The following is a 27,626-nucleotide window of genomic DNA, read 5'->3' as shown; positions in this document are numbered from 1 at the left end:
ACTATTTTTTTTTTGCAGTACGTGGGCCTCTCACTTTTGTGGCCTCTCCCATTGCGGAGCACAGGCTCCGGACGCGCAGGCTCAGTGGCCATGGCTCACGGGCCCAGCCGCTCTGCGGCATGTGGGATCTTTCCGCACTGGGGCACGAACCTGTGTCCCTTGCATCGGCAGGCGGACTCTCAACCACTGCGCCACCAGGGAAGCCCCAAGTAGTTATTACTATTAAAGCTCCTTGTATTTTTTATTTTTAAAATAACTGTCTCATTTAGGAAGCATTCGGAAAGTTAAAGTAGAAAGTTACTACTATCAAACAGGCTATAAGCCATTTTTATAATGTGGTGAGGAATTGATCAGAGAGCTCTTAAAGTAACCACACCACCCCACTGCACATCTCCTCCTGGACCTCTGCTGACCACCACCACAGTCAAGTCGGACTCACCTCAATGAGTTCATTGCTCCAAATGCTGGCATCCATTTTCAGACTTCTAACCTTGGAATCTTTTGGTCCTAAAGATCTATGTTGCCCTGAAGTCAAGAAACAATTGATTTCTATTTGAATTTGTATGTAAACGTATTTTACCTTTAAAAAGAAAAGTGTATATGTACGTGTATAGGTATGTGTGGATTAATATATCTTTTGAACTTAAAACAAACCAATACCTACTTTCCACCCTACAGTAGTGGTGGTAATCATACAGGAATCATAACCAACCAGACTGAAGATAACAGAAATCACCATCACCACCCTGTGTTGGTATAAAATTACACTTTTAAAAAGTGTGTATACATGTACATGTGTGTATATGTGTGCGTGCATATGCATGTATGTGTGCATGTATGTATGTGTATATACGTATATATATATTTTTCATTGTTTGGTAATTAACTAGAAATTGTAGGTCACTGAAAACATTTTATAATGGGTCTGTGTAAATTATACCTATGTGAGTGAATACAGATATCATCCCTTTACTCTTAAAAAAAACTAGCTACAACTGTAATAAATGCCTACTTAAAAATCTAAAGTCGACTCTTTATTCTACTATTATGCCTGGAAGAGAATGCCCAGCATTCTATCATAATCAATTTAATTCTGCTGTATAAATCATCATTCAGCCATTACTGGGCATTCAGGCATATGTCAGACTCTTTCTAAGCTGAGACAGAAAAAAGGTATATAAGACATTATCCTTGATCTTAAGGACCTTTTGCCTAATGTACATGAGAAAGCTCATTCCTCTCATTCCTCTCTCTACATTACATTGGTTCCTTTCCTCCATTCTTTGAGAAGGAAACTACTCAGAGCACAAAGCCCTAGAATTACCATGGCAAGAATCTGCATAGCTTTGCACTTATGAAGACTACAGAAAGGCAATACCAAAAGGAGTCAAGCTCAAAAGCATGCAGGAAGAAGGGATGCTGGAGTAGCCTAGGAACGAATCTGACTTGAAGCAGCAGGAAAAGAAATAATGTGGAGAACAGATTTAGAGATATTCAGAAGATAAAATTGATGGGACCTGGTGGATTTTAAGAAAAGAGGAAGGGTCAAGAGGGTCTCTAAAGGTTTAGGCTTCAGTGTAGGGTAGATAGTATTGCTTCTGACCAAGATTTGGAATATAGGAGAATATACAGTTTAATGTAATGAGCTGGGCAGCAATGAGAGCTCCATTTTATCATGTTAATTTTGAGGTATCTTGGGCAAATCCAAGTTGAGAATCTAGCAGGAGCTATAAGAGTAGAGTTTCCAACAGAGTGAGAATCCCCTGCTTAAAAATGAGAATTGAATTCAAATGACAACCTCACTCAGGAACATCAGAGCGAAAGAGAGCTTAGGATATAATCCAAGGGAACACACATATTTTAGGAGCAGGAAAAGGAAAAGTAACCTGGAAAAGGATGACCAGAGTAGTAAGAGCACACTAAGAGAAAATGGTGTGTCGGAAGTTGTGGGAGGATGGAAAGTCACTGAGCGACAGATTGGTCAAGACTGTCAAATACTGCAGAGAAGGCAGTGAAGATAGGACTGACCACACAGAAACTGAGAGGTAAAATACACTGGTAAATGTGGTGAAAATATTTTTACTGGAGGCGAGAGAAATGAAGACTGATTACAGGATCCTGATGATACACTAGGAAGTTAAAGAAATGAAGAAAACCTGTGCAGACCACTACACTTGAAAGTATCTTGTCTATGAAAGGAAAAAAGAACAGAGAATGATACGTAAGAGAATAGTAAGTTTTCAGAAAGCTGGTGTTAACAGAATTATGCAAGTTTATATGCTGAACCAAATAAACCATAGTTGAATACAGTTGTCCCTCGGTATCTCGGATTGGTACCAGGACCACCCACAGATACCAAAATCCGAGGATGCTCAAATCCCTTGTATAAAATGGCCATAATATCTGCATATAACCCACACACATCCTTGTATACTTTAATTCATGTCTAGTTTACTTTTTTTTTTTTTTTTTTTTTTTGCTGTACACAGGCCTCTCACTGTTGTGGCCTCTCCCGTTGCGGAGCACAGGCTCCGGACGCGCAGGCTCAGTGGCCATGGCTCACGGGCCTAGCCGCTCCACCGCAAGTGGGATATTCCCGGCCTGGGGCACGAACCCGTGTCCCCTGCATTGGCAGGTGGACTCTCAACCACTGCACCGCCAGGGAATCCCCTAGATTACTTTTAATACCTAATATAATAAAACGTTATGTAATAGTTGCTGGTACCTGCAAATTCAAATTTTGCTTTTTTGAACTTCCTGTAAATTTTTGTTTTTCAAATATTTTTGATCCAGAGTTGTTCGATGTAGAACCGTGAATAAGGAGGACCAACTGTACTTACACAGAGAGTGAATAAGTGACAGGGTGAGGATCCTGAGAAGAGAGGAAAGGAAGGGAACATATGTAGACAGAGAAGCCTTAAACAACACAAACGCTATCTCTTCCAGTGAGACTGGAGAGGAGAAGAGGTTAGGAAAAAATACGAAGTCAAGGAGGATTAACTGATGCTTTTTACTGATGTAGGTGATCAGCTCATGAGGACATCTACCTCAGTGTGATGAGAAATGTGGTAGCACAGAGCTCTAGAAAACTCTGAAGGGCTTGAAGCAGCTGTCCTGTCTTTGCTTTGAGGTGCTCTTCCTCTGCATTCTCTCAGTGAAACCTGTGCTCAACTCTATTCCTGCCCTTATCACATTCTATTGCAATTACTATTTATATATTTGTGCAGAAAATGTCATGTCTTGTCTTACAGAGCATTTTAATTCCCAGGAACAGCACAGTACCTGGTAGAGCTGAAAAGCTGAAGGAAAATTTAGGTTGTAGCTAACTTTTTCCAAGACCTCCACGGTCGCATACCTAAGCTAGGGTCCATTCCCTCTACTCACTTGGACAGCTGTCTTACCTCCCAAATACAAGGAGCTGTCAAATAGTTTGTAAGGTATAAGATCACAAGAAGAAAATTAGTCACAGTACTGGTTACTTTCATAAACTTCAATACACCTGGAAAATGCTTCTATATAAAAATTCTCGTTATAAGAGATACCAGATCTGGTGAACCAAGATTAGAGTGCAGAGCAGGTTGATGTGAAAAATAGATCTTACAAAATATGACTGAGGAAAAAGGGACAAATCATACGAAGTGCAAGCGTGTTCAGGGTGCATTCTGAAACACATTCATCCAAAACCTAAAAATTTCAGCATCGTCTTTTTAAAATCCATACATGGGCCAGCAGGCACAAAAAAATGATTACATGCTTAAAAATCAATTTTTATATTTAAGTCATGCATAAGAGAAGTTTAGAATGATATTCCTAAATTTGATTTAAATGTAATAAATTTTCTCTGTTTTTATTTTTCATAGCCATTAGCTGGGACACAGTATATACGACACTAAAGAGCATTCAGTGCCAATCTGCCACCAAACAGTGATGAGCATAACTTATCACTAATTACCTGCACACTTCTTACAGATGACAACACAGAGATTGATGGATGCCCAGTCAGGATTTGGGGCTTTACAATCTGCACAGCTCCTGTTGGACTCATTGAACCAAATCTTCTCAGCTACTTCATAATCAGAGAGAGTTTCTGCTATCGATTGCTGCACAGCTTCAATCCACTCTTGTTTCTCTTTTTCAGACTCGGCTGTAAAGCTGAAACAATGAACATTTCTGCATTATCGATCTCCCTTGTAAAAGCCAATTAAGCAGTATGTTCAGTTTGCATATTCATTTCACTCATAAATTAAACAGCTGCTGAAAAATATGCCTTCCAGGCAGTTGGAGTCTTTTCTGTTAAAAATCATCTCATTGAGAAATCTATTTTTTTCCTTTAACTTTCCACATTGCTTATGACTTTGTTTACCTATCTTGAACCAAAATTAACATACACATTTTTCTGACCAGGATATAAAAATCACCTTGTTAGGTCAAAAGCTTAAAAGAGAAGTCATGCTTCCTAAGCAGTGGTTACATAATAATCAATAAGAGACTGGCAGAGTTTCAGGACTATTGGCTTATTTTGCCAAGAAAATATGCCATAGTCTGAAACTAAGTTATCAAAAACACCCACGAGAAATTTTGATTTTTTGTCTTAAAAATAGATGCTTGTTTTTAAAATAGAAGAATGTCCAGATGGCTTTAAGAAACTGAGAAATCAAAAGAGTTTTAAGTGATTACTATTCTAACAGCATTCTAACTCATTTTTAGCCATGTAATTCTTAGTGTTTATTGCGTGCCCGAGTGAAGGAATAAAACATTAAAACATCAGTTCACTCTTTCAAGAAATATTTACTGAGTACTTATAATGTGCCAGAAAATGTGCTACATACAGTGCTCCAAACTCAGTCAATGACCCACAAAATGATGCTTAATACTGAAACTTTCTGTTCTGAAGATGAAAATGCTCTGAGAGACAATGAAAACAACAGAGGATTAACATTTTCTACATAATCTATAAAGAAATTGAGTGGCCTACACGGATTATATTTTTTGAATCACTTCATGGTTCCATCATCACTATAATATTGATAAATTCCTTAGTGGTTTCTGCTTCTCTATAGAGATTGGTCAGAGCCCATGTGGTACAATGGAAAATAGATACTTGGTCTTAGTCCCTGGTTCCTGGTATATAGTTCCCCAAACCCTTGGAATACCCTGAATGATAAAAGTCCTTTATACGCTAATGAGATAGCTTGTGGCTGAAGGCTAGACAGCTTCAGGATGGGAGCTGGTCAGCAGAAGACCAAGATGTGACTAGAGACTTGGAACTTTCAACCAGCCCTGCCCCGTGACCTCTGGGAAGGAGAGAGAGGCTGGTAGAGTTAATCACCAATGGCCCAGGATTTCATCAATCTTGCCTATGAAGTGAAACCTCCATAAAATCCCCCAAACAGCAGGGGTTCGAAGAGCTTTCAGGGTGATGAACACATTGAGGTGCTGGGAGAGTGGTGCACCCAGAGTCATTACAGATTATTAACACATATTAAGAACACACATTAAGTTTTCTGTTTCATTGTCATAATAAAGCAATTACCAGAGTGCCATAATACAAGACATGTATCAAAATGCTAAGGTATTTGATCATACGTGCTATGAGATCCATTAAATTCAGCAACATTTTGAGCTGAGGTTACTTTTAGGAAATCACGGAGCGGTTGTAATTAGGGATTGCTCTTAAAGGACAGACTGTATTTGGTTAGGCTAAAAGAGGGCAAAATAACAATACAGCTTAAAGACAATGTAATTATCTCTTTTTATTTTATATACCTTCAAAATAAAGTAATTTTTCACATATTTCTGGATCAAAAATCACCAAGCCTTCTAAGAAAAAGAGGTATTATGAAAAGAAACTACACAAATCTCATGAAATTAGTATCTTTCAGGTTGTATGATTATTCAAATCACTTTTTCAAGGTGTTATTATACACTGGATAATAAATTACACGATATGAAAAAGTAAAAACATAAACTTTTTCTTTGTTTCAGGTGTACAGCAGAGTGATTCAGTTTTATATATATACATATATTTTTTCATATTCTTTTCCATTATAAGTTATTACAAAATATTGAATATAGTTTCCTGTGCTATACAGTAGGTACTTGTTGTTTATCCATTCTATATATAGTAGTGTGTATATGTTAATCCCAAATTCCTAATTTACCTCCCCACCATCCCCTTTGGTAACCATAAGTCTGTTTTCTATGTCTGTGAGTCTGTTTCTGTTTTGTAAATAAGTTAATTTGTTTCATTTTTCTAAGATTCCACATATAAGCAATATCATATGATATTTGTCTTTGTCTGTCTTCACTTAGTATTATAATCTCTAGGTTCATCTGTGTTGCTGCAAATGGCAAGATTTCATTATTTTTATGGATGAGTAATATTCCATTGTATATATATACCACATCTTCTTTACCCATTCATCTGTCCATGGACATTTAGGTTGCTTCCATGTCTTGGCTATTGTAAACAGTGCTGCAGTGAACACTGGGGCGCATGTATCTTTTCCAATTAGAGTTTTCTCCAGATATATGCCCAGGAGTAAGATTGTAGGATCATGTGGTAACTCTACTTTTAGTTTTTTAAGGAACCTCCATGCTCTTTTCCATAGTGGCTGCACCAATTTACATTCCCACAACACTGCAGGAGGGTTCCCTTTTCTCCACACCCTCTCTAGCATTTATTATTTGTAGACTTTTTAATGACGACCATTCTGACTGGTGTGAGGTGATACCTCACTGTAGTTTTGATTTGTGTACCTCTAATAATCAGTGATATTGAGCATCTTTTCATGTGCCTATTGGCATATTTTTATATACTGGCTAATAAATTGTACAATATGAAAAAGAACATAATTTTATTAAGTGTCCTATAAGAAGTAAAATCACCACTGGCAATGTAAAAGGGGATCACTCAAGCTTTCCTGTAGTAGTACAAACAAAAAATGTTTAAATATAACTTACCTAAAACTCCTATAGGGAGTGATTATTTCAAAAGACTGTTTCACAGTTCGGTCCACTTGCTTTACATTTGCTACATTCATAGGAATTATGGTAATACCAAGTCCACTCTTAAAATCCTAGTTTGGAGAAAAACAACACATTATAAAGAAACAAAAATATGGATTTTGAAAGTACATTTATATTCTCTAAAATTTAATAAATCTCATCAAATTTTACTACAACATATAAAGATGGAATGATTTCATTAAAAATGGATCGAGAGTGGTTTTATTTTAGGTAGTCACTTTCAATACATGGTAACACGATAGCATTTGAAGCTTGACAGTCTATTAATAAAGCAAGGGTCTTTTCACATGAAACACAAGTTGACTAGGACATATCTCTTGAACTACATATGCCTTCCTGTTAACAGTTAGGCACTTTTTCACCTTTAGCCATTTAGTAAAGGGAACTAACAGTGAACTAACCCTTACCATATGCCCAGCTGTTTTCCAGTTGGGGGAGCCAGATGACACTGTGAGGTTGGTATAATTACTATTTAGATGAAAAGAAGGGAAAACCGAGGCTCAAAAAGGTAAATAAGTGAGGCGGAAAGTGCGGCTGGCTGTACATGGTAGAAAGGGACTGAAACCCAAGCTGTCTGACTGCTCACTCTTTGTTCTGCTGTATGTCGTTACCTCTGCTCTGTCACATTACTTTCCTCATTTGCTCTCAACCAACAGCATTACTTATATTACAATTTTATCTCATTTCCAATATTTCATTACTTTCTTCTTCCTTCAATTAGATTCTTTAAAAGCTCCTCTAATGCTATTTTCGTATGAAAACTGCCATTGGTTCAGCACCTACAGCCACTATATTCAGCTTGATCTACCAAAATTAGAAACTGTTCAAAAGGCTACAAAGTCTGCCTTCTAAAAGCATTAAAGTTTGCAATATATTATCTAGCCATAAGAGTTCTGGAATTTGATTTATCAAACCATCTCACACCTTAAAAATATAATTAATCTGTACCTCGAAAAATGAATTATCTATGTGAACAGGTTCAGGTTAAATGTGCTCTGAATTCCTAAATTAAATTATGACTAGGAAAAAGTAGCCATACTAAAGACGACTGCAAAAAATATTGGTCCACTTTCAGGAAGGACACTTCTAGCAGAGACCATGAAAGAAACAATTCACAGGTCTTCTCTTTGTCTCTCCTGTTGTACAAGCTAAAAGCAAAAGTACTATTTTCCAATCTCCCTTGCAGCTAGGAGTGAACATATGTCATACTTATGGTCAATAAAATACAAATAATTCCTGGTCTGGGGGGCAAGAGAAGGGGGGTGAAGAGACACATCTTCAAAGAAAAGACTTTCGTTCCTTGCCTTTCCATCTTCTCGGGAAACAACATCTAGAAGCACAAAGCCATTTTAAAATGTAATAAGCATCCTTGAGATAAAAAGCCTGAGGACAAATTCTTGTACTGTAAGGATGCCAGAGTGAGGAAAAAAAAAATAGGAAGAATCTTGTTCTTTGATGGCATTAGCAAGAGATTTGTTAAAACAAATCCCTGTCTATTTAAACTATCCTTCAGGTTTTTGTCATCTAATACATTCCTGGTTGATAAAATAAGTGGAATAAAAGAACATTATAACAAATTTCCCCCATTCGTAGAGGGTTTCCATTCACAAACTGCAGAAAAGTTTCACTTCATATTTTTAAAAATGTACAAGTTTTTAGTTAGAATGAAGAAATGACCCATTTGTAAACTGAGTATGATTTTTTCTGATGAAAGAACAATGGTTAATTTTGTTGGGAGAAACAAGCCAGAAATTGAGTCAGGAATATAAAAGATGCAGAGACATGCTAGGTGTTGTGAAATACTTAGAAGGTGATATACTTCCACTTTGTATCATAAGCCCACCTAACAAAAAACAGTACTATATGGAGGAGGGGAATCAAACTTTTCCAATCTGCCCCATTTTAATAAGTTTTAGCATATTGGTATAGAGTTAAACTTATAATTATCAAATTAAAGAAAACAGATTCTCAGTTATCTATACCAATGCTCCTGCTGGATAATGTAACTATTGGAGAAACTCCCAGGGCATGTGATTAGAAATTCAAACTCTCTAAAAAAAAAAATAAATAAATAAAAAAAAAAAAAGAAATTCAAACTCTCTTTTATAAATCAGAAAATAAAGTAGGGGTAACCAGGTAAGATATTTTAGAAACAGCTTTCTGATGGCTCAGCTTGATACGGGGGTACCTGTAGAATAAAACAGTCAGGCTGCATCTTCTTCAAACAATTCTCTGTGATGCAGCTTTTGACAAGACCTGGCTATCAGACTACTCCCGCTTATTATTCTCTGATGGGGGCCTGGCCTGCAGGTACTGCATGTTACTAAGGGCGGAGATACAGACTCAGACCATCAGACTAGCAGATGGTAAGACTGACAACCTTGGATGGAAACTGATGAGCCTTATCAAGGCTCCAGCCTGAAGAGATGGTACCTCATTTCAACAAGCAAGTCGTGAAGTATCTACATATAAAGCTGCAACTTCTGTTAAAAATAAAACAAGTGAGGGTTGGCTCAAGGCCCCAGATTTCTCCCAAGCAAGGCAAAGATGATTTTTTAGCCTGGAAAGAAACTGTAACCCATTTATCAGCTGCTTGCCATGGCCATATGGTTTTGAGTAATTAGAGTATCCCCTGAACTCACCGGCACAAATGGACTGTAAAATGTACAGCAGAGTAACAAAATAAATGTCAGTGCTCTTGAAAGCTATTAAATATGAAACAACTGCATTTCTTACTAAAAATATTTGTGGTGACATTAAGCTATCTTTTCACACAGTCTTTAGAACATGTTTAGAACATATCTCATTCCTGATGCTCATCAAAATTACCTGTGTTGATCTCTTCCTCCCACCCTGAGATTCTGATCCCATGAATCAGAGGGCTTGCCTAAGGATTTTCAGTTAAAAAAAAAGCAAAACAAAACTACCACCATATGATTCGCATACATAGCCAATACTGAGACACACTGAATTAGACAGCAGAACCAGTTGTAGAATCTAGACAGTATGAGTCTACAGCACTTAAATATCAGGATACAAACATTTCTCTCTGCCTTCTGCAGAGCAGAAAACAAGCATGCAGTCAGATTATACAAAAACCATTTGAAATTATTAAGACTAGTGGTTAAAAATAGGCTGGTCAGAACACAGTGACACATTGGATTGTCAAGAACCTATTTGTCCTCTATTCCAACCTTTCTGCTAATGTCCAAAGGCTTTAAAAGCATTGGTCTTCATTAAGCATATACACTCCATAACTGATTTAATACCTGTTAGTGTAGTGCTGTGAAGCTTACAAACAGCTATGAACTCTTATTTGATTTTCTTAACAATTCTGCGAAGAAGGCAGAGCAGATACATACTCCCAGTTAACTAATTGTTATTACTATTGTTATTTTATACCTCTTGAATTTGAAGGCAACCGAACATATTACCTATTAAAAAGTTAATTACAAGAAAATGCATGCTTAAAAATAACTAGCAGGCATATATAAATTTTGTAAAATGGGCCGGAATGTGAGTGTTAAACTTTCAAGAAATTTAAATTACCCATTAACTACAATCTGATTGTGAGTACTATTCTCATTTTGAAAAATAAGCACGAGTCGGGAACATGCCAAACTTCAACCTTTAAAACCCTATAAACTGCATTGAAAAAAAACAAGAGCGTAGAAATTCAATAGGTAGAAATATATTGTTACAGAAAGCGTAAAGCTAAAAACAGATTCTGGAGTAAACTATATTTTACAGTTAATTTGCTGTCATACAATGTAGGATCTCAAAGAGCATGAATGGCCACACTTGGCAGAGCAGGTCTGATGTTGCAAAGGCGATGATGATGATGTGGGCACCAAGAGTCGGAACTGGGGGAGAATCTTTGCTGATCCATTTACTGGCTGTATGACTACTGGCAAGGTCCTTAATTCATCTAGACCTCCATTTCCTCATTTATGAAAAGACAGTACTATCTACCTTATATAGCATTGCTATAAAAAGTGAATAAAGAAATACATGTTGGGGGTCTGATACATCCAGACAGTTCCCTGATTTGAGGGTTCTAAATACAGAATTTGTCTTCAATGAGAATATATCCATTTTATTTACAGTGATTGAAAGTATTCACACCAATGATTCCATATTCAACTTTCAGATTAGAATTAATGGCAAATATTTACCACGACACTGAAATGGGTTATTTGTACAAATGCGTAGCAACAGAACCTGGCTCAAACTACCTTTTTTTTTTTTTTGCGTTACGCGGGCCTCTCAATGCTGTGGCCTCTCCCGCCGCGGAGCACAGGCTCCGGACGCGCAGGCCCAGCGGCCATGGCTCACGGGCCCAGCCGCTCCGCGGCATGTGGGATCTTCCCGGACCGGGGCACGAACCCGCGTCCCCTGCACTGGCAGGCGGACTCTCAACCACTGCGCCACCAGGGAAGCCCTCAAACTACCTTTTAAAACTACAAAGTGACAGAGCAAAACAACTGTTTGATTCCTAAACAGCAAAATTAAAGAAGGGTTTGTTAACCCCAAATTCGCTGAAATTTCAAACCTATTTTTGGAAACACCAGATGCCAGATTTCCATGCCAGGAATTTAAGAACTCGGTGCTTAGACATTTGTGGAAAACAGATGTGGCATTGTATGACATTGGCACAAGATTTCCAGGGAAACACCAGATGCAGAGTTTGGCCAGATATAGAACCAGAGAAACAGCAGGCCACCACCTCCATCCTGCTGCTTCTTTCTGCACCACACAAGCCAGAGCCCTATGAGGTCTATTTAAATTCTGTTAGAGTTTCATTCCCATGCCAGACACGAGGGAACGTTATGTTGGGGGAATGAGTCTCTTGCTATACCCCGACTTGAGAATGTTTAATCAAGTGAATGTAGTTAAAACCTCAATGCCACAATTATCATTAAATGGATACACAAACCCACCAAGCAAGACATCTGGTTGTAATAAATTCCCTAATATTAACATGATATTCAAAAACTCATCAGGAAAAGATGGGAGACTGGCTTTCAGGACAACATAACAAATGGAAACCAAAGTCAGTTATGTTAAATTCACCTCATATCTATATTGAACAGCAGAAATTCCGTTCAAGTAGCAGTACCATATATATAACACTACATATATATACCTGAGTGTATGTTCATATTTCATTACCTATCTAAAATTTAAAAAATACTGGCTTATATACTACACCCACATCATTTCAAGATAAATAAATGTATAAAATAATTATTTTTCAGAATACAGAAAGTCTATTAGCTCTGAACTGGAAAAAAACACACAATTTATCTCTATAAACAAAATTTCTATGTAACAAAACTTAACTGAAAAGGCTTCCCTGGTGGTGCAGTGGTTAAGAATCTGCCTGCCAATGTAAGGGACACGGGTTCAAGCCCTGGCCTGGGAAGATCCCACATGCCGCGGAGCAAGCCCGTGCGCCACAACTACTGAGCCTGAGCTCTAGAGCCAGCAAGCCACAGCTACTGAGCCCACACGCCACAACTACTGAAGCCTGCGCACCTAGAACCCGTGCTCTGCAACAAGAGAAGCCACCGCAATGAGAAGCCCACACACAGGAACGAAGATCCAACACAGCCAAAAATAAATAAATAAAAATTAACTGAAAAGTGAAAAATAAGCAACAGCTTAGAAAAACAGTTGCAGAAAACATGACACGAAGATAAATATCTATATTATATGAAGAGCTTAAAGAAATTGTCAGGAGTGACAATATAATTCCAGTAAATAAATAGGAAAAAATGAAAAGAGAATTTATAAAGAAGAAAATAATATTAAAAGAAAAATTTTTTTCAAATATAAACTCTCTAATCATGAAGACAGCTGTAAATGACTATTAATTCAACCATTTCATTCTACAAATGTTTACTGAGTGTCAGCTACTTGCCTGGAACTCCTAAGGGCACAACAGTGAATAAAGTAAACTGTCACAGCCTTAATTTGGGAATATAAAAATAATAACACTTTTAAAGTTAAAATGAAACAGGTACCTATTCTCTGTTAGGTACCTATTCAGGTACCTAACAGCATTTTAAATATAAACAATTCTTTAGAAAAGGGTCATAGGAATTCTTGTCCAAAAAGCAAATCTAAAAGAAAGAAAAGGCTACCAACAGAAGGCTCTCAGAAATCTCATTTATTTATCACGATGTGTTACCCCCATCAGAAGGTAAGATCCTAAAGAGCAGGGACCTTGTGGGTTACCAGTGAGCCCCTAGTGCCTGAAGCAGCACCTAGGAATGAAGAGGTACCCAATAAACTTTTGTAAAACAGATGAATAAATAAATACAGTGAACTGTAATCAAACTCTATTACACAACTCATTTTATACAAAGTTGAAGTAACAATGTGGAAAAACTATCATAATTATAATATATTGCAGGCATATAAACATAAGCAGAAACAAGGAATAGAAGAAACGATGCAAAAATTAAACACATGGGGGGTGGGCTGAGAGACGGTGTAAGCATTTAAAGGGATAACATTTAATTTATATAATAGCACCACAGTGTTTTTCAACTGAGTAATTAGGTAAAGAATTTTCGTATCTATTTTTACTTTGCCATCTTCCTCTCTAACAAATGTTTCGACATATCTCTTCATAGTTCTTTTCTGCCTCTTATAGCCCATCTGGAAAAACAAAAAAACAAAAAACAAAAAACCCTAACATTACCTAAGGCATTTCTCCTACTCAGAAGCTACTTCAAGTTAGTTTCAACAATCTGCTAATAAATGAAAGGGAAACAAAGAGATTTAAAAAAAGTAAATCTTTGAACTGAGAAAGTGAAAAGTCCATGTTAATTGCATAGAGTTTAGACCTGGCAGTGTACTGTTGAGAACGTGCAGATTGGCATCTTCCTTTCTGTTATCATGCCACTTTTCTTAAAAAATAAAGCATTTCAAAAATAAGACCATAATTATGATAGTCTATTCTAATAGCTATCTTAACTTAGAAAATATAAGTTCTTCATTCAGTAGAAGGGATAGATCCAGAAAAAAATGAAAGAATTACTGCAAATATATCTGTACGGATGCTTGACATGGAATATTAAGGACACCTATTGGAAGTAAAGGAAAAGCACTAGAAAAGATAAACGATAATCCACAAAGTTAGAGTAAATTCCCAGACATGCACACAGAGTTAAAGGAACTTATGGGAAATAACATTTTCAAATTGTTTTTCAAATACTTTCCTGTATGCTGATTTTGCAAATGGAGTTTTAATTTTTCCAATAGATCACACTCTGGTAACAAAAGTTTGTATGCAGAAAAAGGAATTAAGCAGTTATCATATAATTTATAAGCTGAAAAATTTTAATTTTATATAAAAATTGAGATTGTAGGAAAAAACCCCAAAACAGTAGCTTTAGTTTAGAACCATACACAAGTTATTAGTAGTAGTTCTTCAAAACTATTTAAAAACTTATTACCACTAAAAAATGATTTTCTTAAATTTCCACTTAAACATTTGCACATTTCAAAGTGTTTGATCAGAAAAAAGACACACTTCCAAGTGAAAGTTAACCTCCAAAAGAGGTATAGCAACCCCAAGATTAGGGATGATGAACTAAAAGCAGCACTCAGTGCTGTCACAGGAGATCTTTACACATTTTCCATCTCCAGAAATATCTCGTTTCTTTAGCTGGATGCTTATCATTTTTCAAGAAGAAAAACCCGTAAAGCAGTGATTTACTGTGTGTGGTTTTTGCATCAGCAGTCACTGAGTCAACTGGGATGCTTTATAGGAATACAGATTCAAACCCCTGTCCCCAGAAATAAGTCAATGGGTCTGGAATGAGCCCAGATATCTGGAATTTTAACATGCAACTTAAATAATGGCCTTAGAGATAGTAATCCAACTCTCTTCTTCACATGATGCCATTCAAACTGGAAGAGATTAGCTTAATTATCTGAGCCAATCAGTAGCAGAGCAAGAATGAAAACCCAGAACGGCTACAGCCCAGTCCAATCTTCTTTGCTCTAAATAAGCTTCCAATCTTCCATTTTAATAACTCTTCAACACATTCTGTAGCAGCTACCCTTCCACCTCTATCCACTGTTTGTTTACTTCCTCTGGAGAAAGTTCCAAAGTAAACTAGTAAAACTATGTATAAATAGAGGCAAGAAAAATGAAAATAGTTCATATGTGAGGGGGATGTAGGTCAGTTTTATTTTTTATTTTATTTATACTGTAAGTTATGGGGGTGATAAAAATCACTATTTTAATTTTTTTTAAACTAAACTAAACTAATTCTTTTTAAACTAAACTAAACTAAACTAATTTTTTTTAAACTAAACTTTGATTAGTTTTTTTTAAACTAAACTTTGATTCTTGGACTTAAATTAGATGTAATACAAATTAAGATACAGAGATTCAAATCTAACATCTCTTACATTTTTACGATTAGTTATTTTTTCTATCATTTAAAAAAAGCATAAGATTACTTCATGTGTTGTGTGTATAAAGCTTTTAGAAGGGACATCTAACTATTTTACTATCTTTTAGTGCTTTTCCTAAAACACTAGATTAAAGCCCTCTGCATTCAGAAGGACTCCTTATTTAGCCTGTCACCCAAGTTCTTTCCATAGTCTGCTCAACCACGTAAGAAAACCCACAAGCAACTTTCCTCTGGAGAGAAAGACATATACCAGGATGTAAAAATAGATGAAACTGGAATGGTATGTCAGGGCCTAAACATGAAGGGCCTTCCTTAATTTATCCATCTGGTCTTGAGCCAACTAATTAATTCTGTAAGACTTGACTCAAGACCAAGTGCCTTAAGACCTGGCTCTATATAATACGATGCAATTTTTTTTTAAGACCACATATACAAACAATGGTGTGCACTTTTTAAAGGCTCACATATGGGCATGTTAAAGCATTGAAAACAGACTTGAAATATACATTCATCAAAAATAGGTTTACTTCTCAAAAGATGAGGAGGGGTCCAGCATAAATGCTTTAATTTTTAAGGAGATAATATTGATTAGTTGTATATGGAAGTGTTTCTAATTCCCAGACTTCACTAGATGCCCTTTTTGCCCTTCTCTGTAACTTCTGCACAAGTCTAATAAAGTACTGAGCTCACCATCCACCATAAATGCTGATTTGTCTGACTTTTCCTCCTGGAAGGTAAGACTGTGTTCTCCTCAGTAAACACATCATTTTTAGAGTGTCTGACGTGGTATACAATGTTTACTGAATGCACACTCTGAACCTCCTAGGCAACTAAGTTATTCAAGGAAAGAATTCTTAGTCTATTTCTAAAAGGTCACAAGCCAGAAATTTTCTTTTCAACATACACTTTAAAAAGACACTTTGATATAGTGGCTAAGAAGCTAGGCTTAGAGTTATAAAGTTCTTGTTTTAAATTAAACTCTGCATGATGAACTGTATTATCCTTAAACAAGTTACTTGTCATTCTCCTCATCTATAAAACATGGATAAGAATATCTTCCTCCTACATTTGTGGGGAAGATTAAAAGGGAATGTTTATAAATTAATTAGCACAGTACCTGGTATCCAACATATGGTGGTCATTATTATGCTCTTCAAGCTCAATTATTATTAAAGCAAGAATTTCTTATAATTTTTTGCTAACCAGAAAGTATTAATAAAACTTTAAAAACATATATTTTTAGAGGATAACATAAACCCAGACAATCTAGCTAATATAAATAATGAAACTAGTAATTGGAAGTCCACCAGGTCTGTGCAAGTAAAAAATAAATACCTCAATTAATTTGGCAGAGTAACTTCCATTCTGATACATGCAAATTTTGCATTTTTAACCTTATTCCAATTTTTTTTAAGTATTAAGCATCTTCACAGACTGAAAATGTTCAATTCATACACATTATTAAGCTGTACATCACCACCCTTCTTGAGGAATATGCTAACTCTCCACGTTATTAATATGCCAACAGTGCTCAATGATGCCTTCCACAGTTAATTGACTAAGAAATCTTATCCTTAAAAATGTAATTAATAAATCCACACTGAAGTTCAGAGGATGCCTGGATAAAGATCTATAGTTAATGTTTTTGAAACTACTGTTTGTTTTGAGTTGCTATCTCTTATCTTCTGTTATGAAAAATGTCAGCATTTATATTTCACTTTATCATAACCCATGATAATTTATCACAAAATAAGTTCATGTTAGATTGGATATCCAAAACACACTGCTTAATTCCACAAATAATGACTAACTAATACATTCTAGGCTGAAAGATTAAAAATTCATTCCTAAAAAGGGGTAAGAAAATAATTTTCTTATACATATTAAAAACCAGGTATGTTAGAGAAAAAGAAGTCTACAGAATCAAATGAAATTAACAGAATTTGTTAAAACTAACATCAGTCTCCTCAAAACATTTAAATTCTCTACTGAGTCTTTTTGATGTTAACAAATTTAATATCCCAACAATCTATCTTATTTATATATGTGATATGTGTGTGTGTATGCATGTGTGTGAATGTGTGTATATCAATCACTTGTCTCTTGTCAATTATCTCCTCGGCAAGCAACGTATCTACTCCAAAAAAACCCCCAAATCCTGTAAACTGAAGAAAATATGTTACCTGTGCCTACTCTATAATTTTCTGTCACAAAACAAAAGAAATAACAACAGGTGCAGAACGAGGTCTATTCAACAATGGCTGTAATGGTTAATTGGTTCTTAATTATTCTCTCATGTAGTTTTGTAATGTTACTTCAGCTAAGAATACTTTTCAAAAATTAATTTTCATGATTCTATTTCCTCAGTTCCTTCAAAGGGTGATGTCCAGTCTCAAATTTGATGTAGACTACCTTCCTGATTCTGGTGGAACTGAGAAAATTCAACAGAGCAACTCTTTGTTATATTTAGTGGAGTACAGAAGGCAAAAGCAAAACTCTATCAGTAAAACATGAATAAGTCTAACAAACAAAGCACTGTTGTTAATGTAGCTTTGTCATGTTTGTAATGTAAGGAACCACAATTTGCAATCACTGTAACAGCTCACCTGTTCATTTTTGCAAAGCCACACACTGTTTCCACTTAACACAGTAAAAATTTTAGCTTTATAGCCTCTCAGTTCAAGATATCCACATTTCTCAGGTGCAACAGCTCCTTGAGACTGCGAGGAAAGGGCCTGTAACTTCAGTGCATTTAACAGGATGCTGATCCAGTCATTTCTCTCCTCTGAAAATAGACAAGAGAAAATACATATGCTTAGTAAGTTATAAACACATACAAATGTGGAAAGAGATTGACTTTCTCTGGAACAGATCATTTACAGATTCTTTCCCAGAACCACAATCTAAATGCTACTGTCAGCAGGGCAAATGGCCCAATTTTGTCAGGGAAAAGAAATAACACTTATTAGTCATTCCTTGGTATCCACAGGAGATTGGTCCCAGGACCCACAGCGGGTACCAAACTCTGCAGATGCTGAAGTCCCTTACAGTCAGTCAGCCCTCTGCATTCTCAGGTTCATCAACTGAGGGTTCCACCAACCAGGGATCAAAAATATCCTCAGATGTGGAAATCAAGGATATGGAGGGCTGACTGTACTCAGATGTCCTGTAACCAATATCACTGGCTTCAACTGGCACCTAAATAGAAATGCAAGATCCTAGACCCCCCTCCAGACTTGATGAATCAGAATCTTCATTTTAAGAAGATCTCCAGATGATGTGTATCCATGTTAACGTCTAAGTAGCATTCTGTTAGATTATTCATGAGATTGGATTGTCTCTTTTAATATAAGAAAGTAATATGGCTACTGAACAGGTAACAGATTGTACCCAGCAATGCAGTTACTAAAATATCCAGAAAAGCTTACTTTCTAACAGGCACTTGGAATCTACTCAAGAGCGTGCTTGTCTTGATATTCACTCACCCATTCCATTCACTAACAATAGCATCTTCATCTGTTGAATTAAAACTTAGTTCTCTCACTCTTTCCACAAAGTGACCTTCAACTATGTACAACACATTGTGTTACAGGCATAGGAATGCGATCCAGTCCCCAAAGAGCAATCAAAGCTATAAGTCAAGTGTGATATGAACACATAATGGAACACAGAATACTACAAATGTCATGCAAGAGGTATCAAATAACGTATGAGTCAATTCAATGGAGGTAAGTGATTTGCTGAAGGTCATATAGCACGTATTAAAATTAGGAGAATCAAATGTTTTAATTCTCAGACAATTGTCCTCGGCACTATGAGAAAAAAAAAAAGGATATTTGTGCGAGCTTTTGAGGATGCGGAGCAATTTAAAAGACAAAACTGGAGTTTGGGAGGAGGATGAGCAAAACAGAATTCTAAGCAGAGGAAACACAAGACCAAAGGCAGAAACAACAAACATCTGCTCAGGGACTAATTTATGAATGAGCATATTTATAATTCTGAACTCACAAAGAAATAATGGGAAATAGGGCTGGAGATCCTACAGTGCCTAGGAGAGGAATTTGGTCTTTATTATGGAGGCAAAAGAAAACCATTTCAAAATTCTTGGCAAGAAAGGGACATGATTAAGATGACAGACCAAATTGGAAGCTTGGAGGTCAGGAATAAGGCAATAGAGACTTAAAGTATACAGTGAAAAGGGAAACATATGGAGAGTCAAGATATTAAGGAGAGTAAAAAATAGCTGTGGTTTTGAATATGTTTGACACGTGTTCACCAAAAAATGAATTAATTACTCAGAATAAAAGGTAGCCGGGTATCATGAGTCAACCAAAGAAGGTAAAAGGTTGTATTAACAGAACCACCTGAGGTTTTTAGCTCCCTGGCATGAGCGTCCAGGCAGACTGATAGCAATATGTGAATGAAGGTAATCTATACAAGGGAAGACTCATGACAGTGGATAAATGTTTAATGTAAAAGGAGAAGAAATGGTATACACCTGAGGTATAACTGATTCTAGGAGGCTAGAAAATGGGCCAGCAAAAAACAAATGGAAAAGTGATTATTAAGGTAAAAAGGAAAAAAACAAAACAGGCTAAATTCCAGGTAGGAAACTTTTTTGAGAAGGAAAGAGTAAGTAGGACCCAAGCTTGGGAAATTGCCTAGTATCTCAGATCCTTCTAAGACAGGTCTGGTTAGAGGTGATGTCATTGTGGATTGAAATAAGTCTCCATATTAGACTTGCTTACATTCCAGCATGGATCCAGAGTTATTTTACAATACAAGTCTTAATTTTTAAAGTATCTTCATTCTTTCTCACCTTCAAAACTACTAAAACCAGCTAGTTGTGTCTTTAATGACCAAGGCCAAAGTATTTATTAAAAACTCATTCAACCATATTTTACTGCAGGTATTACATAATCCTCAATAACAGTGTTTGTTCCTATATACCAGGATGAAATACTTCTCAAGTTTCCCCAGCATTATTATAAAGTAAAAGACATGAAAATATTCAGGTAACTAAGCCTATGTCAATACACAGTAGCTACTCTACATTTTACATCTACACAGACTACACTGCAATAATTTATTACATTTTCAGTAACAGCAAAAGACCTTCCACTCTACTTGGTGATTACTTGTGATCATTAAGTCCACACAAGATATTCCTGCCAAGTAAATGGTATATAGTGTTTTCTGTTTGTTTATGTTAATCCATATAAATCACTGACTTTGAAATGTAGGTCATAATTTAATGAACGGGGCCAAAGTGACTGTGGTTTCCAGACTACCATTAGCATATATCTCAGTTTGTCAGGAAATAATTTGAAACTGGCAACTCCATTAACTGTTGGACTTTAGTATATTATGGCTGTATCTAAACAAATGGTGCCCTTATAGCCTAGAAGAATTCTCTAGCTCCTGAAGGCCTCATTTACTAATAGGAAGTATACAGTCATGAAGAAGAACAGAATTGAATAGTAACATTCAGTTTATATTTAATTACCCATACCAATGGAGATAAACAGTGATACAGACAATTCAAACACAATGAAAGAGATTACAAGTGTCATTGGTATTTGGCTTTGCAAAGTGTGCATACTTGAACATGGGGAACATGCTCTGACAAGTCACAATATTCCAAAACAAATAATGATTTCCCCTTGGGCAAAGGCAAAGCTGGATACTAAGCTGGCTTTTGTCTGCTTTTCACACCAAAATACTTTTATTCTTTCCAATACCAAGTGTTTATTGAGCATCTATTTTGATCTTAGCACTGTGCTAAGCACTATTCCCTCTGAGAATATACTCTGATGTTGATATATCTTTGCTCAGAGTAGAGCATTCCAGGTTGGAAAAAGAAAAAAAGGAGTTAGCAATCCCCTCAAACCTCAAATTATTTCTTGAGGTTTTCAGGAATGCCAACTCAGAGTGTACAAATCAAAAAAAAGAGATTAAAAAAAATGAACAGGAGAGACTTAACATCCTCTGGACTACTGGATTTAGCCCTAGGCATATTCATTAGTAAAAAAGGATTGATTATATGAGGGGTTACTACACAAGTGCCATGTAAAACATTAATAAAAGAATCTAACAAAGTTTGGATGTACTCTTAACTTTTGATATAATATAATCTAACTAAAGATTCCTCAGTGTAACCCATGATCAATATTAGAGAAGGAATTATTACACACCAGTGTTGTTCTTGAAATTGATAATGATTCATTCATACAAATGTCTACTGAGTGCCTACTATGTTCTAAGCCCTATTCTGAATACCAGGAATGAAGCAGTGAGCAAGACAGATCATGGCCTTACTCTCCAGAAACTTACACTCTTGTGAAAGGAGGAAGGCAATAAAATGTAGACATATATTACACGGCGACAAGTGCAATGGGATAAAATAAAGCACAGGTTGAGGGGCAAAGAAAGTGCTATTTTATATAGGGTAATAGAAAAAGGCTCAGAAAGAAGGTGGTGGTTAAGCAAAAGCCTAAAGGAAGTGGAAGTGATGGAGCAAGTTAGGAGGAGGACCGGAGGAAGAGCCTTCCAGGATACAGAAAGCAGAAAGTGCCAAGGCCAAGGCAACAGCAGATTTGGCATGCTCATGGGACAAGAGACCCCTATAGCTGCAATGCAGTGAATGAGGTAGAGCACAGAAGGAAACAAGGACAGAGAGACCAGGGTCAGATCATGCATGGACTCTGGGAATCACAGTACTTTACTCTCAGTGAGCTGGAAACATGACAGAGCATCTGAAATAAACTGACAGGACCTGACTTTCTTGTTGAAGGATCACTTTGACAACCGTACTGAAAATATGCCTGCAGTCGATCAAGGGAGGTTGTGACAATCATCAAGATAGAAATGGTGGCTTGTAGGAGAGTGACGGCGGTGGAGGTGCTGACAATTGGTCAGAACCCCGACATATTTCCAAAATCAAACTGGTAAGATTTGCTGATGGCCTGGATGCGACCGAGGTAGGAAAAGATTCGATGATGACGCCAAAGTTTGTGGCCTATTAAATTATGATAGGCAATCAAAGTACACAACAGAGAACTTTCAACTCCCCTGGCTCTTCCTCCACATAGCAAATGTTCCATGCCTTGCTCCTTTTTTTTTAATAAATTTATTTATTTTATTTATTTATCTTTGGCTGTGTTGGGTCTTCCTTGCTGTGCGCGGGCTTTCTCTAGTTGGGGCGAGCAAGAGCTACTCTTCTGTTTTGTAGATAGGTTCATTTGTGCAATACTTTAAATCCCACATATAAGTGATATATGGTACTTGTCTTTCTCTTTCTGACTTACTTCACTTAGTATGATAATCTCTAGTTGCATTCATGTTGCTGCAAATGGCATTATTTTGTTCTTTTTTATGGCTGAGTAGTATTCCATTGTATATTTGTACCACATCTTTTTATGCATTCACTGGTTGATAGACATTTAGATTGTTTCCATGTTTGGGCCATTGTGAATAGTGCTGCTATGAACATTGGGGTGCATGTAACTTTTTGAGTTATAGTTTTGTCCAGGTATATGCCTAGGAGTGGGATTGTTGGATCATACAGTAATTCTATTTTTACTTTCCTGAGGAACCTCCATACTGTTTTACATACTGTCTACACCAACTTACATTCCCACCAACAGTGTAGAAGGGTGCCCTTTTCTCCACACCCTCTCCAGCATTTGTTATCTATAGACTTTTTAATGATGGCCATTCTGACCAATGTGAGGTGTACCTCATTATAGTTTTGACTTGCATTTCTCTAATAATTAGTGACGTTGAACATCTTTTCATGTGCCTACTGGCCATCTGTATGTCTTCTTTGGAAAAATGTCTATTAAGCTCTTCTGCCCATTTTTTGAACGGGTTGTTTGTTTTTTGTTGTTGAGTTGTATCGGCTGTTTGTGTATTTTGGAGATTAAGCCTTTGTCGGTTGCATCATTTGCAAATATTTTCTCCCGTTCTGTAGGGTTTTTTTTTTGGTTTGGTTTGGTTTGGTTTGTTTCTTTGTTTGTTTTATGGTTTCCTTTGCCATGCCTGCAGGTTTGATTAGGTGCCATTTTTGTTTTTATTTCTATTGCCTTGGGAGACTGACCTAAGAAAACATTGGTACAATTTATGTCAGAGAATGTTTTGCTTATGTTCTCTTCTAGGAGTTTTATGGTGTCATGCCTTATGTTTAAGTCTTTAAGCCATTTTGAGTTTATTTTTGGACCACTCAGAATTCGTAAGCCTTCTAACTATGAGAACTGCCCACTGAAAATGTGATATCACCTGTTTTTTAAAGTAACACAACACCTGTGTGACTACAGGTGCCAAGGGCATACAGACTAACTGAAGGATCATTAGCTGTTACAACCCTCTGAGCAATTCCAGCAATTCTGCTTGAGGACAAAAGGAATCAGATTAAATTTTCTAGTTGAGGAAGAGAATTTTAAAGATGTTATTATTTCAATAAAATTAACTTTCAAGTAAGAAAATAACAATATTTTCACAAGGAAATCCAGGGGAATTGAAGCCTTAGAAAATTTGTGGGGAAAAGATGCCAAATTGTAATCTTCTCTTAGCAACACCAGTGGGCAATGCAGCATTTTTGAAATCTTGACACTGGTTTCAAGGGAGACAAAGGGAGCTGTGTATTTAGGTCACTCAGATACTTTTCACCAAAAATGAAGAATTCATCTCTGTTACGATGTCAAACTACTGCCCCCTTCTGCTCTAAACTTTGATTTTGCTTCTTGATTAGATTGAAGCAAAGTTTAATTAGGCTTAAAGTTCATTAAGTCAAGTTTTTCATAAGCCACTGTGGTTGATGTCTCAGTGTCCACCAAATAAAAAATAATCAACCATTTGTATACATAGAAGGAGGAATAAAAAAAAAACTTAATAAAATACATATAGTATCTTGTTGAAGGTTCCATAACAAATATATAGACACACGTGCCATTTATATATATATACATATACACACACACATACACCCTTATACACTTATCCTTAAAAATGTGAGCTGTTACTATGTAAAAATGACTTTCAATGAAAACAGCATATTCATTAATTCTATGTTGACAGTCTCAGTTTTCACTGAAGCAGTATTTTCATGGTTTCAAAAATTAAACACCTAATACTTCTTTAACAAACAATAATTCATACTAAGGTTCATAAAGGTTTTTTTTTGTTTAATAGATCTTTATTGGAGTATAATTGCTTCACAATACTGTGTTAGTTTCTGTTGTACACCAAAGTGAATCAGCCATATGCATACATATGTCCCCGTATCTCCTCCCACTTGAGCCTCCCTCTTATCCTCCCTATCCCACCCCTCTAGGTCACCGCAAAACACTGACCCGACCTCCCTGTGCTATGCTTCTGCTTCCCACCAGCCAACTATTTTACATTCAGTAGTGTATATATGTTGATGCTACTCTCACTTCACCCCAGCTTCGCCCTCCCACCCCATGTCATCAAGTCCATTCTCTATGTCTACCTCTTTATTCCTTCCCTGCAACTAGGTTCATCAGTACCATTTTTTTTCATAGATTCCATATATATGTATTGGCATACGGTATTTGTTTTTCTCTTTCTGACTTACTTCACTCTGTAGGACAGTCTCTAGGTCCATCCACCTCACTACAAATAACTCAATTTCATTTCTTTTTATGGCTGAGTAATATTCCATTGTATATATGTGCCACATCTTCTTTATCCATTCATCTGTCAGTGGACATTTAGGTTGCTTCCACATCCTGGCTATTGTAAATAGTGCTGCAATGAACACTGTGGTATGTGTCTCTTTTTGAATTATGGTTTTCTCAGGGCATATGCCTAGTAGTGGGATTACTGGGTCATATGGTAGTTCTATTTTTAAGGAAACTCCATACTGTTTTCCATGGTGGTTGCATCAATTTACATTTCCACCAACAGTGCAGGGGGGTTTCCTTTCCAACACATCCTTTCTAGTATTTATTGTTTCTAGATTTTCTGATGATGGCCATTCTCACCAGCATGAGGTGATACCTCATTGTAGTTTTGATTTGCATTTCTCTAACAATTAGTGATGTTGAGCATCTTTTCATGTGCCTCTTGGCCATCTGTATGTCTTCCTTGGTGAAATGTCTTTAGGTCTTCTGCCCATTTTTTAACTGGATTGTTTGTTCTTTTGCTATTGAGCTCCGTGAGCTATCTGTATATTTTGGAGATTAATCCTTTGTCTGTTGATTCTTTTGCAAATAGTTTCTCGAATTCTGAGGGTTGTCTTTTTGTCTTGTTTATGGTTTCTTTGCTGTGCAAAAGCTTTTAAGTTTAATTAGGTCCCATTTGTTTATTTTTGTTTTTATTTCCATTTCTCTAGGAGGTGGGTAAAAAAAGATCTTGCTGTGGTTTATGTCAAAGAGTGTTTTTCCTATGTTTTCCTCTAAGACTTTTATAGTGTCTGGTCTTATATTTAGGTCTTTAATACACTTGGAGTTTATTTTTGTGTATGGTGTTAGGTAGTGTTCTAATTTCATTCTTTTACATGTAGCTGTCCAGTTTTCCCAGCACCACTTATTGAAGAGGCTGTCTTTTCTCCACTGTATGTTCTATCCTCCTTTGTTGTAAATTTGGTGACAATATGTGTGTGGGTTTATCTCTGGGCAGTCTATCCTGTACCATTGATCTATATTTCTGTTTTTGTGCCAGTACCATACTGTCTGGATTACTGTAGCTTTGAGGTGCAGTTTGAAGTTGGGGAGCCTGATTCCTCCAACTCCATTTTTCTTTTTCAGGATTGCTTTGGTTATTCGGGGTCTTTTGTGTTTCCATACGAATTGCAAATTTTTTTGTTCTAATTCTGTGAAGAATGCCATTGGTAGTTTGACAGGGATTGTATTGAATCTGTAGATCGCTTTGGGTAGTATAGTCATTTTCACAATATTGATTCTTCCAATCCAAGAACATGGTATATTTCTTCATCTGTTTATGTCATCTTTGATTTCTTTCATCAGTATTTTATAATTTTCTGAGTACAAGACTTTTGTCTCCTTAGGGAGGTTTATTCCTAGGTATTTTTTTCTTTTTGTTGCAGTGGTAAACAGGAGTGTGTCCTTGATTTCTCTTTCTGATTTTTCATTGTTGGTGTAGAGGAATGACAGAGATTTCTGTGCATTAATTTTATATCCTGCAAACTTACCAAATTCATTGATTAGTTCGAGTAGTTTTCTGGTGGCATCTTTAGGATTTTCTATGTATAGTATCATGTCATCTGCAAACAGTGACAGTTTTCTTTTCCAATTTGTATTCCTTTTATTTCTTTTTCTTCTCTGATTGTCGTGGCTAGGACTTCCAAAACTATGTTGAATAAGAGTGGCAAGAGTGGACATCCTTGTCCTTTTCCTGACCTTAGTGGAAATGTTTTCAGTCTTTCACCACTGTGTACGTTGCTTGCTGTGGGTTTGTCATATATGGTCTTTATTATGTGGAGGTAGGTTCCCTCTATGCCCATTTTCTGGAGAGTTTTCATCCATCATAAATGGGTATTGAATTTTGTCAGAAGCTTTTTCTGCATCTATTGAGATGATCATATGGTATTTATTCCTTAATTTGTTAATGTGGTGTATCACAATGTTTGATTTGCGTATATTGAAGAATGCTTGCATCCCTGGGATAAATCCCACTTGATCATGGTGTATGATCCTTTTAATGTGCTGTTGGATTCTGTTTGCTAGTATTTTGTTCAGGATTTTTGCATCTATGTTCATCAGTGATATTAGTCTATAATTTTCTTTTTTTGTGAGACCTTTTTCTGGTTTTGTATCAGGGTGATGGTGGCTTCGTAGAATGAATTTGGGATTGTTTCTCCCTCTGCAATTTTTTGGAAGAGTTTGAGAAGGACTGGTGTTAGCTGTTCTCTAAATGTTTAATAGAATTCGCCTGTGAAGCCATCTGGTCCTGGACTTTTGTTTGTTGGAAGATTTTTAATCACGGTTTCACTTTCATTGTGATAGGTCTGTTTATATTTTCTAATTCTTTCTGGTTCAGTCTTGGAAAATTGTACCTTTCTAAGAATTTGTCCGGTTCTTCACGGTCGTCCATTTTATTGGCATGTAGTTGTTTGCAGTATTCTCTTATAAGCCTTTGTATTTCTGCGGGGTCAGTTGTGATTTCTCCTTTTTCATTTCT

The 27,626-nt window shown here is 36.4% G+C and overlaps 1 protein-coding gene across 1 annotated transcript in view; it reads right to left on the bottom strand.

Moving 5' to 3' along the window:
* Nucleotides 1-27,626, bottom strand: part of ARAP2 (ArfGAP with RhoGAP domain, ankyrin repeat and PH domain 2) — a 179,080-nt gene that overhangs the window by 102,582 nt on the left and 48,872 nt on the right. Inside the window, exons 8-11 of the mRNA XM_065877252.1 lie at nucleotides 18,071-18,249; nucleotides 6,964-7,079; nucleotides 3,953-4,152; nucleotides 440-525 (exon numbers count right to left, since the gene is read on the bottom strand). Coding sequence (XP_065733324.1) covers nucleotides 440-525; nucleotides 3,953-4,152; nucleotides 6,964-7,079; nucleotides 18,071-18,249 — 581 coding nt within the window. The remainder of the gene's footprint in view (nucleotides 1-439; nucleotides 526-3,952; nucleotides 4,153-6,963; nucleotides 7,080-18,070; nucleotides 18,250-27,626) is intronic.

The sequence above is a fragment of the Phocoena phocoena genome, chromosome 5 (assembly GCF_963924675.1).
Source record: "Phocoena phocoena chromosome 5, mPhoPho1.1, whole genome shotgun sequence".
NCBI lineage: Eukaryota > Metazoa > Chordata > Mammalia > Artiodactyla > Phocoenidae > Phocoena > Phocoena phocoena.
This window is presented reverse-complemented; position numbering and strand designations above follow the sequence as displayed.